Source organism: Electrona antarctica, assembly GCF_951216825.1.
Source record: "Electrona antarctica genome assembly, chromosome: 21".
Taxonomy (NCBI): domain Eukaryota; kingdom Metazoa; phylum Chordata; class Actinopteri; order Myctophiformes; family Myctophidae; genus Electrona; species Electrona antarctica.
This window is the reverse complement of record NC_136802.1, coordinates 33,904,670-33,917,243: the sequence shown is the minus strand read 5'-3', so window position 1 is coordinate 33,917,243 and position 12,574 is coordinate 33,904,670. Positions and strand designations below refer to the sequence as shown.

Here is a 12,574-nt window from a genome sequence, read left to right as displayed (position 1 = left end):
TATGACCTCAATTAACACCCACACACTACCTGAACTTTTGAACATTCAGTGGATTTTCTGTGGTCTGGGGTTTTCTCTGTGGCGAATGTGTTTTTTACTTAATGTTTATCCCCCAATTTTGCAACCCATTTTTTCACCCAGTGTCAATTATCTAATGTAATCCTGGGCGCTACACTTCCTCTGCCAACCTGTGGGGCAGCGTGACTGACCTCAAGGGAAAAGGCCCGCTCTACTCAGACAGTTTCAGGCGTGTGCTGGGTGCAGATTAAAAATGAACATATAGAAAATGAATAAAATCCGCACATCCAGTCGAGTAAGAGTCTTCATTTAATGATCATAGTGCTCCGCAGCAGCAGTCATACCAGACAGACAAATGCGTTTCGGCGCGCAGGCCTTCGTCAGCGTGACTGACCTCATGCTTCCTTCTATGCATGAGGAGTTTCCCCGGTCAGAAATTCTCGGTGGAGAATGTTACATCATACCTACCTGGTTATTTTTACCTGAAAAGTCTATGGTCACGCCAGTTAAAGAAAGAGAATGTTTGTAATTACCTTTGGGCTTCTTGGCCGCACTGTAACACTGGATCTTCCCACACTTGGCGTCACTGCAGACCAATAGACACGTACATACCATCATCAACATCAGATTCATCATCATCATCATCATCATATGCAAATGTTGGCATGGTACCTCTTCTTTATCTCTGATTCGAGTTGTTAAAAACCACACATCACAAAATGATGGACAGAAAGTGGATGTTGGACTTGAGCCTCATCGATTATTCACATGTCTAATGGCTCTGGTGGGACTCAGTAATGGCTTTGAGGCGGCGTCCATAACCGTTTTCATTTGAAGCCTCATTTGCATGAAGCTGAGCCGCTAATTTGGCATCATTAATTAACTATGGCGCTGTGCCAAGGAAACTGTCTGTATGAAGCTGTGTGTTGACTGTGTACTAAAGACCTGTGTGTGTGTGTGTGTGTGTGTGCGTGCGTGCGTGTGTGCGCGTGTGTGATAGTGAGAGAGAGGTGTGTTAGTCTGCCAGACAACTATTGCACAATCCCCGAAGGCTTGATAGAATCTGGAACTACACCTCCTGAATGCTATATAGAGTCTGGAACTACACCTCCTGAATGCTATATAGAGTCTGGAACTACACCTCCTGAATGCTATAGAGTCTGTAACTACACCTCCTGGATGCTATATATAGAGTCTGGAACTACACCTCCTGAATGCTATATAGAGTCTGGAACTACACCTCCTGAATGCTATATAGAGTCTGGAACTACACCTCCTGAATGCTATAGAGTCTGTAACTACACCTCCTGAATGCTATATAGAGTCTGGAACTACACCTCCTGAATGCTATACAGAGTCTGGAACTACACCTACTGAATGTTATATAGAGTCTGGAACTACACCTACTGAATGCTATATAAGTATATATAGAGTCTGGAACTACACCTCCTGAATGCTATATAAGTATATATAGTGTCTGGAACTACACCTCCTGAATGCTATATATAGAGTCTGGAACTACACCTCCTGAATGCTATATAGAGTCTGGAACTACACCTCCTGAATGCTATATAGAGTCTGGAACTACACCTCCTGAATGCTATATATAGAGTCTGGAACTACACCTCCTGAATGCTATATAGAGTCTGGAACTACACCTCCTGAATGCTATATATAGAGTCTGGAACTACACCTCCTGAATGCTATATAGAGTCTGGAACTATACCTCCTGAATGCTATATAGAGTCTGGAACTACACCTCCTGAATGCTATATAAGTATATATAGAGTCTGGAACTACACCTCCTGAATGCTATATAAGTATATATAGTGTCTGGAACTACACCTCCTGAATGCTATATATAGAGTCTGGAACTACACCTCCTGAATGCTATATAGAGTCTGGAACTACACCTCCTGAATGCTATATAAGTATATATAGTGTCTGGAACTACACCTCCTGAATGCTATATATAGAGTCTGGAACTACACCTCCTGAATGCTATATATAGTGTCTGGAACTACACCTCCTGAATGCTATATATAGAGTCTGGAACTACACCTCCTGAATGCTATATATAGAGTCTGGAACTACACCTCCTGAATGCTATATATAGAGTCTGGAACTACACCTCCTGAATGCTATATAGAGTCTGGAACTACACCTCCTGAATGCTATATATAGAGTCTGGAACTACACCTCCTTTTGGGTATTGGAATTTGGCTCAGGTGTTTTCTTACCTCTTCTCACACTTCAAGTAGTTTCCTTGTCCGTCTTTACCACAATTACCGAAGGCGTTCCCGGCAGCGTTTACATCCTGGAAGCATGCATCATGGGCTGGACGCGCACCTGTCAACCACAATACACTCACTATTATATGATTGATGTTATTTTATCACCACAATGTATCCACTCACCATGTGTTTTAGAGACTTGGATATTAGGATGCTTTTCATATTGGGAAGTGTAAACTGAGTTAATTCTGTAGATTAATTTGCACATTTCCCTGCACATTAGCTAACACATCTCAAAAGTTGCAGTCTCATTTAATTTGGTCTATTGACGTCCACATTATGCTAATCCGGTTCAGAGGCAGAGAGATTCTTATCCAGGCATCGCTAACGTTATGCAAATGCGGGGAGCTGATACACGGGCCGAGGGGTGAAGATTCTGATCATTAATTATGCTAATGTGAAGATTTTTATAAAGTTGGTAGGGTGGAGTTGACACTAATGCCAATAAGAGGGTGGAGATAGATGCTAACGCTTATTCTCCATACATGATTAGCAGCCAGGCTCTGTGTGTGAACGCAAAGATTTGAAACCACGAGCGTGTGAGGCTATACCACTTCCATCCACCTCCATATTCAAAGTTGCCCATGCACCCCTGGGGTCCAGTGTTGTTTTCGTCGACTAAAACTAAGACGAAAAATGGTCGTCGACTACCTTTTTTCACTGGCAAAAACTAAAGCTATGATGACTAAAACTAAGACTAAATATATTCAAAATGTTGTCAACAAATAAAAACTATACTAAAATGTTAGGAAGGGACTAGTGGACAAGAGATCCAGTATAAGTCATTTTACACTTGGTTGCATGCTGAAAATAGCCGATCTACAAGCTGCGACGCGTTGTGAGCTTGTAGATCTGCTATTTTCAGCAAGTGTAAAATCAGTCATTACGACGGCATCAAGGCCCGCCAAAACACATTTTAGTCGACTAAATCAACTGTAGATTTAGTCGACTAAAATCGCATGACACTTAGTCGACAAAAACAAGACTAACAGTAAAACATTCCAGGTGACTAAAATGAGACTAAATCTAAATTTTCATTGAAGACTGAAGGGGTCTCTATGGTGGTGGATCCTACCGTGGCCCCAGAGCTGTACACACTGCTGCTGCAGGGTGAGACACATGCCGTTGTAGCAGAAGGAGTACGCCGGCCCGTAGTGACAGGACGAGCCGTCCATTAGGTACACGTTGGACGGGCAGTAGGGAGACGCCCCCGTGCAATACTCGGGCAGGTCACACACGCCCGCCGCGCCGCGGCACATCGTGCCCGGCTCCTTCAGCTGAAAGAAGAAACGACATCGTGACGACATTAACAACTGACCACATTCGCACGGCCGCCATTTTGCTATAGCCATGCAATACCCCAAATCTCGGCCACTCGCTCACTCACACTCGTTATGGGGAAATTGGTGACCTGCTTAAAACTGTGACAATCGTGTAGACGTCACATAACGTCAGTGTCGGAACATAAATCATTGTGGTTTGTTTATTAGCAGAGTTCAACCTAGCGGCATTTAGGCCACGTATTTAACCCTTACACAGCCCAGCATCAGTTGGAACCAGTAAATTGGTCAAGTGATCAAGACGGATCTTTCAGATTTTTTCCTATTCCATCCTAATGGCAAAATCTGAATATTGCTGGCCTACAATAACCTACCTGACCTGGCGGAGGAGACCTGCACTTTTTCTAGTCTGGTCAATGAAGAGACATTAGTGACACGTGTGTGTGTGCGTGTGCGTGTGTGTGTGTGTGTGTGTGTGTGTGTGTGTGTGTGTGTGTTACCTTGCAGCCCTCACAGCAGACTCCGTGGGCACACTGTGCCTCTTCCTTCAAGGTGCAGTTGTTGGCATTACAGCAGTTGTTGTCACATTCCTGTTTGACGCACGCGCACACGCACACGCACACGCACACACACACACACACACACACACACACACACACACACACACACACACACACACACACACACACACATGATGATGCTACTGACTGGCAAACCAGAGAAAAAAGAAAAGAAAAAAAGCAAGACACCAACCTCTTCGTACAGATAAACATATATTTGCCTAAAGATGCATACATTTACAATTTAGGCATTTAGCATTTTGTATAGAACACATGGTAATACATCAAATACATTAAAAGAAATTGTCATCAATAATCACAAGGAAGCTAAGAACCTATAGCTTCTGTCTAACAGTAGAAAATCTGTACCGTAAAGCTATGAGTTTACACTATAATGCTATATCTACATAAAATACTATCTAAAAAAAAACTGTTGCCATGGTGCCCTCCGGCTATACTAGCCATGGTGATATTCTAAAGGGACGTGGGAGGTTGGAGTATTTATAAAAAAGAAAAGAAAAGGTATTCATTCCAGTGGGACAGAAGGAGCTTACAGATGAGAACAGAACAACACTTCATAGTCAAGGGGGCAGGACATGATTTCAAACTGATTGGTTAAAATGAAAGATCAGGAACTTCCCATTGCTACCCAGAAGGGTGCGGGGTGCAGAAGGGTGAAATCAGCCCTCAACGGCTTCTGTCACCGCCGTGCGTGCGGGCCGGGGTCACGCTCGAATAAGCTCCAAATCCAAATTCTAGCAAATACCGAGGTAAACATAAGACCTGCAGTAATAATAATGTTAGGATCAAACCCCACTCCTGACACTGCTATTTGAAAACATGATTTTGCAAGTTTAGGCCCACTTTAGGCATACTGCAAGAGCCAACGCTTGACTGCCGACCCGGATCTACTTCATTTTAGTGTGTTGCACGCTGGATGCACATCTGGTTTGGGCGGCCATCTTAGATGCTAAATAATTTGCGTCAATGCTAGCGAGCTAAAATGAGTCCATCCTTGCTCTATAAAGCGTCAATGTTCCAATCGAGATCACCGGATAATCAGAAAAGACCTCCGAACATCACGCGTTTTGTCAAAACCATGGAGAGCTCCATATATTTAGAGTTATTCAGCTTTTTAGTCCTGTATACAAGAAGTGAACGGCAGTGCGCGTGCGCGAAACCTGTCTAGGATCGCTGAAGAAGGAAAGGCCAAGCAAAAATAAATAAATAAAGAAAGAAATCAGCAATCCGGTTTGATATCAATAATAAAGCTTATCTGACATAACGTTCCGCCAAAAGCGGTTGCCGGTTGGATTCTAATTGGCGGAACGTTCCGTCATGAGCAGTTAATATGTTAACCTGTATGTGTGTTTGTCGGTGGGGCGAACGGTTCTTGAGTTACGTGGACTACAGACATACGTACACACGTACGCACAGAGACTTGGTGCATTCATAGATAGATTATTATAATAATAATAATAATTATCCACTCTCTCACCTCAGCCTCTCCACAGTCGCACTCCTCTCCGTCCTCCACAAATCCATTGCCACACCTCTTCCCCCCCACCAGGTCCTCCATGTTGGGCATGTCGTAGAGGCACATGCCCCCTCCCTTCTGGAAGTAGCTGTCCAGGTCCCGCTTGCTGCAGCCGCTGAAGACGCACGGGAACGGGTGGCTGGGATGACACGACACAATGATATGACCTCTATAGAGCACCCGAGTATGAAGTCAATATCGGTAGAGGGCGCTAAATCCATGGGTTTGTGTACATATTTATTTGTATTATAATCCCCATATAGTCCAGGGGCCGAGACAGATTTTGTCCCCACACGTCTCAAGATTTGCCATTGACAAGAGTACCACAGACGAAAAACAGTCTAAGTCCAAATTTCATTCTGACCCCTCCACGAAAAGGCCTCGTTGTCCTGACCCCTTATCCATCATTTATACATTATGGATAAATAGTGTGGACTGTTTTTCGTCTGTGGCAAAAGGGGAATTACATCACTCTTACATCACAGTCCACAGGAAAATCGGAGCAATTGTTTGAGCCATAGAAACCCCAAGACCACTGTTTTTTGGGTGCAATTGGGCTAAAAATTTTAAAAAACAATAATAATTACAAAAACTTTTTTTTAATGTCACGATTCCTTTAACCCATTTAGACCTGAGGACACATGTGTGTCATATTATAGCTTTAAACCCATTTTGGGCGGGAACATAGCGCACCACCGAGTGGCGCGCTATGAACTTGTAGGTCTGCTATTTTTGAAAAATCGTAAAAATGCGGCACAAATCTTTGAATATATATTCTTTCAAAGCGAACGTTTTTTTTATTTCGACGTCAGGCCTGAATGGGTTAAGGTTACGATCGCCACATTAGCTTCAGGCGATTTTGCTTCTGGATCATGTGGGGTGAATTTTGGGGATTTCAATGACAGCACGTTTAATGGTGGCATGACCATATTAATAACATATCTAAGGATGACATTGATTGACACATGGCAAACGGAGGCTCACCCAGTAGCGGCAGCCATCACGCAGCCTCCCTGCTCGGCGGTGGCCTCCACGCAGCAGCCCTCGTGGTCGTGGCTCATGCCGAAGTTGTGTCCGATCTCGTGGGCCATGGTGGCGGCAGCGCCGATGGGCAGGTCAGAGTGGTCCTGTGGCCACAGGGAGTGCAGGGGGGTTGTGACATATGGTTTGGCTTTGCACGCACGCACGCAAAAAATGCACAGTCCCACTGCTGTTCCAGAGCTAATGAACTGTCTACAGTGAGTAAATAAACAGGTACGGTCACATTCCCTTCTTCACTTGTATTGGGTCTCGTGAAATAATAAATACAAATAAATTACAATGTTGAAAATTATTCTTTGTCCCTGACCCTGAGAGAACGTCTCTAGGCCCACTTTTGGCTCCCCACCCACATGTTGAGAAACACAGCTGCAGGTACCACTGTGCATTAATGTGACCCATTAGATGATTCTGCCTACAGACCACCTGGACCCAGGTGAGGACAGCTATAAGGCCTCACTCACACACGGAAGGCAATTGTCTCATGATTGACATGGGTGAGACGGGGGGACAAGGCAGCTATGGAAGTCACATGGTTTTGAAGAGGTTGCCATGAGTTCAGCTTCAGCTTCTGCCCTCCTCCCCATGTGACAAAGCAGCCTCTTCAAAGGAAATTAACTGCAGCTGCCTCGTCCCCCGGTCCCCCCCCCCCCCACGCCAATCATGAGACAATTGCCTTCCATGTGTGACTGAGGCCTAATACAACCTATTAGAAGCTAATCAGGGGGAACAGAGAACAGGGTAGGGAGGGGATCCCCTACGCACCACGTTGATGCCTCCGGAGTTCTCCAGGCTGCACATCCCTTCCAGTGGAGCCATGCCGATGGTCGTCCCTTTGAAGATCACCCCCCTGTCACCGCGCACGCACGCACGCACGCACGCACGCACGCACGCACGCACGCACGCACGCACGCACACACACAAACACACACACACACAAAATCACTTAACCTCTATCACCTGGTTATTGACGTGATGAGGTCTGTGCCGCATGCGACATCGATTGCAGATACGACGGTGGTGTGTGTGACGGTGGCCCCTCGACCAGCCTGGTCTGGAGCGTGTGACCCCACTGTGAGAGACACTTAACGTCCAGACACTACATCTACAGCTCTCTGAGGATTCTGAGCTAAAACACACACCCGCTGGCCTAGTGGTCCAGAGGTATTTAAACACTTTTTAAACGTTTGAAAACGTGACATGGGACATGGATGCCAATAGTTGTATTTTCCATAATGCAGTATTGATACGTTAAAGGATAACCTATAACATACAAATCAACTTTTTCAATTTCTTTTGTGTTTTTGGGGCTCCCATATGTGTTTTCTATCCCCACAAATAACCAATTTTGAACAATCAGGCTTTCATATCATATGGGTGTTTTAATGGAAATTGCTCTCAGGAACAGCTCGACTGATTTTGTCCTCATCGTGATGTCATCAATGTCACCCTACTTTGTATAATCCCTCCTCTTCTTCAGTCTTCAGTTCCAAATTTGCATTTCCACTTTGTTTACAATGTCCACCATTGTTGATTTTCCAAGCTGGCATGGAATGGAAACAAGCCTGGTTTTATCTAGCATCAGTATTATAATGACTCAAATATTAAATAATCTGCATATCAGCACCGCCACCACCTCAGGACATTGTGGTACTGCAGCTAAAACTGCTTTCAAAGTCCAGAAAGAAATGACAAGGCATGGTTATATCAGAGTGGTGATTGAGGCTCAAACCATTAGAAATAACTTTGAGGGACATATTTTAGATAGTTTACATAGTTTTAAAATGCATGTTATTTGCGCTAAAAATGTGAGTACTTTTTCCACCACTGTGTGCATGTATAAGTGGGTGGCTGTGTGTTTGCGCTCACAAAGGGAAGATCATGGGGTAAAATTGATGAAATGCTGCCGACAGTAAACCTGGAATGAAGGTTCTTTTATCAGGCCATATTCAATGTAGTTTCTTTGGAAGCAGATTTCAAAACATCTTAGTATCTTAGTGTGTGTGTGTGCGTGCATGCGTGCGTGCGTGCATGCCTGTGCGTGTGTGTGCGTGTGTGTGTGTGTGCGTGTATCCGTGTCTCACGTGAGCAGCTGTGCGTTGTCGTGTTTTTTGCGTGACTTGAGCTTCTGTCTCCACTGCAGGAAGGACCAGAGAGTGGCGTTGGGCTCCTCGCTGACGATGCACTGGTCCCTGTCTGTCCACACCTCCAGGCCGATGAGAGGCACACGGATGTTCAGAGCCCTGTAGAACTGACACACACACACACACACACCCACACCCACACACACACACACACACACACACACACACACACACACACACACACAGAGAGATCAAGTCACATGGAGGTTAACCCATTTTGGACTGAAGTCGATTAAAAAAAAGGCTTCAAAATCCTAACATATTTTCTGAAAAACCCATGTTTCTATGTCAGTGGTGCTCAACCTTTTTCATGTCAAGGACCCCCAGAATTATTTCTATTGTGCCACGGACCCCCATCTCAAAATATGTAGTTCCAGGGACCCCCCAGAAGCCAATATTTTAGTTAAAAAATGTTCGCTCTGAAATCTATATTCAAAGATTTGCGCCACATTTTCACGACTTTTCAAAAATAGCAGACCTACAAGCGCGCCACCGAGTGGCGCGCTACGAGCTTGTAGATCTGCTATTTGTTAATAGCTAAAGCATAACATAATGCTTAAAACACCAAAAAGGGGTTCCCGCCCAAAATGGATTAAACAGCCCGCAGTAACAGCTTGTTCACGTTCTTCAATGGAACGTCCTTTCCAGTCACCTTCACCGATTCTACCACATAGTGGAAAAGCAGCAGGCGGTGACAATATGGAGTTTGGTCCTGTTTATTCCCTGCGTGGTGAAATGAAATGCGGGGTCGGGTTCAAGGAGCCGGGCTAGCTGACTATAATACAACGTCCTCTTATTCGTTTGACAACATGGAGTTTGGGTTGCGTTTCTTGATTCCCTGGTGAAATTGCTTTATCCCGGGGGTTGGAATCATACAGACTGGCGTTTTACCTTATCCACGTAATTGGCAATTTCCATGATCCTCAGCTTGGTCTTCTGGTAGTCCTTGTTCTGACGTTTGTACTGAGGCGACGGGACACACAAGAACAGACTAAATCAGTCACAAAGATCTAATTAAATACTGACGATGTCCCTTGAAAATAAATCATCTCTGTGTCCATGACTTGATGGTAGACAATTTACAATTTAGGCATTTAGCAGACGCTCTTAATCCAGAGCAATTTATATTAAGCAAGAACAAAAAGCATGGCAATACATCACATACATAAAAAGTAGTTATCATGAAACATGCATAAGATAAGAACGTAACAGTGGAATATCTATATAATTAAACTATACATCAAGATTAAGGGTACACTGGCTAAAATGCCTGTATGTTCTGCCTGTGGGTTAAGTTATGTAAATTATGTATTTGTTTTACATTATTTTATGATTTTTATTGCCTGTTGTATCTCTTGTATGTTAACCCCGTGTATGTATCCCTATGGACCTGAGTCTGCTAATAAAGTTGAATTGAATATACATATAAACTATACATACTATACTATACTAAAATGCAATTCTAGTGCTGTCTACGTAACATGCTATAAGTCTGTATAAAGTGCTATCTAAGTCTACATAAAGTGCTATCTAAGGGGCAAGGGCAAGTGCTACGGGCCATGATGGAGTCTGACAAGGTGGGTTTTCAGACTACGGCGGGAGATTGGGAGTGAGGCTGCCGTTCTGATTGTAATGGGAAGTGCATTCCATAGTTTTGGAGCCAGAAGGGAGAAGAGTTTGGGACGTGTGGAGCGTTGTCCCGGCGTTTTTAGTGAAGGTACTTCCAGCTTCCCTGCGTTTGCTGATCTGAGTGAGCGGGAGGGTTTGTAGGGTTCGATCATAACTTGCAAGATATGGGGGAGCCATACCTTTGGTTTTGAATTGGCTTTGAATGCCAGCATCAGAGCTTTGTATTCTGTGCGAGGAGGTAGACAGTAAGCATCTATTTATGAAGACACAGCATTTCCTTGCTGGGGCCGACGGCCTTTTTAAAAGTGGGTAATGAGTTCATCCACCATTAAAGCAGAGTAGAAACGTTCCCTCATTATCCAGACAGATCTCTTATCTCCATGTGGAGCGTGTCCGTCTCATTATTATAGCACTCATTTGCTAGCCGAGCGCCACTCACTGTAGAAGGAAATGCATTAGCTTGAATGGGATAATTTGTTCAATATTGTTCCTGTCTTTCCGTTGACGTCACTCAACAGACTGGCTGCATGAGAGCTACTATAGCGTCTATCATTAGCTTACCAGTGCGCTGTCAGCCACAATGTAGAGCTCCATGTACTTGGTGGTTCCCCAGGTGTTCCGTTTGACCTGGAAGGAAACAAAAGAAAAATGTATTTAAACCTCTGAAATACCAATATTTCAGGCTGCTGATGCTCTCTTATCCAGAGAGACTCTGGTTAACCCATTTTGGGGCGGGAACCCCTTTTGGTGTTAGCATTATGTTATGCTTTAGCTATTGAAAAATAGCAGATCTACAAGCTCATAGCGCGCCACCGAGTGGCGCGCTACGAGCTTGTAGGTCTGCTATTTTTGAAAAATCAAAGAACGACTGACATAGAAACATATCTTTTTCAGAAAACTGTCAGGATGTAGAAGACATTTTTAGAATCTGATCTCAGGTCAGAATGGGTTAAGAGAGTGGATAAGACTCAGCAAGGACAAAACTAGTGCCACAATATCCGCCCGCGCCCACCCGCAGGTATTTCATGGAAACAGTCTATAAGAACCTGATAGAGGGAATCTTGACTTTTAACATGGCAACGTGGTATGGAAATCTTAATGTAAAAGGAAGAAGCAAGCTGCAGCGAAAAGTGAACCTACTGTAGCCTCAGAAACAATGAAGTTGTATCTACAAGGAAGTACTTCGGGAAAAAAAGCTGTCAAGTTAGCAAATGACCCCTCTCATTCACTCTTCAGGGAGTTTGAACTACTTCCCTCTGGTAGACAGTACAAAGTACCAAAAGCTAACCGTAACATCTTTTTTCCTTCATTCCTAATGCCATTAAGGCACTAAATGATGCCATGTCTCACTAGATTTGTTTTTAATGTATTTGGCTTTGCCACTGTTGTCTGCATTTCTCCCATGAAGATAATTGTGTAAGTGTTGTTGCTGTTGTTGTTGCTGAATGTTTTTACTGTTGTTTGAGACCGAAGACAAATTTCCACACGTGGACAATAAATAAATAAATCTAACTAACTAACTATTTAAATAACGCCCGCGCCGCCAACATTTACGTTGGGTCCCGCGGGCTCCCGCTCCCGTTGCAGCCCTCTACCGTGACCTTTACCTTTGATTTGATTTATTATTGATTTGAGTTATTGTTGTCAATCAGAAAAACACATGTGACATGCTTCTCAGGGAAAGGTCAAGGATAGAAACACAATAAAGTCAGTGACCTATTTCCATTGTGGTCCTTGGTTTGAGACAAACAAAACATTACAACATAAATCAGGCAACTTTTTTTATGTTTTATGCGACAGGTAATCTATCTAATCAATCCTCCAGTCCAAGTGAACGTCGCGCATTTAAGCGCACTTAAGCCTCTCCAATTGAACCAAAATGCTGCAGCTCGCTTGGTCTTTAACCAGCCAAAATTCTCACATGTCACTCCCCTTTTCCGCTCCCTCCATTGGCTCCCGGTCAAAGTACAAAACACTGATGCTGGCATTCAAAGCAACCAAACGTATGGCACCGCCATATCTTGCAAGTCTGATCGCACCCTACAAACCCTCCTGAGTGCTCAGATCAGCCGAC

The 12,574-nt window shown here is 44.0% G+C and overlaps 1 protein-coding gene across 1 annotated transcript in view; it reads right to left on the bottom strand.

Moving 5' to 3' along the window:
- Positions 1-12,574, bottom strand: part of adam19a (ADAM metallopeptidase domain 19a) — a gene marked incomplete at its 5' end in the record, with an annotated part of 45,640 nt that overhangs the window by 16,942 nt on the left and 16,124 nt on the right. Inside the window, 10 exons of the mRNA XM_079491339.1 lie at positions 552-604; positions 2,259-2,367; positions 3,388-3,589; positions 4,093-4,182; positions 5,651-5,828; positions 6,674-6,816; positions 7,493-7,577; positions 8,812-8,978; positions 9,763-9,834; positions 11,062-11,127. Of these exons, the coding sequence (XP_079347465.1) occupies positions 552-604; positions 2,259-2,367; positions 3,388-3,589; positions 4,093-4,182; positions 5,651-5,828; positions 6,674-6,816; positions 7,493-7,577; positions 8,812-8,978; positions 9,763-9,834; positions 11,062-11,127 (1,165 nt within the window). The remainder of the gene's footprint in view (positions 1-551; positions 605-2,258; positions 2,368-3,387; positions 3,590-4,092; positions 4,183-5,650; positions 5,829-6,673; positions 6,817-7,492; positions 7,578-8,811; positions 8,979-9,762; positions 9,835-11,061; positions 11,128-12,574) is intronic.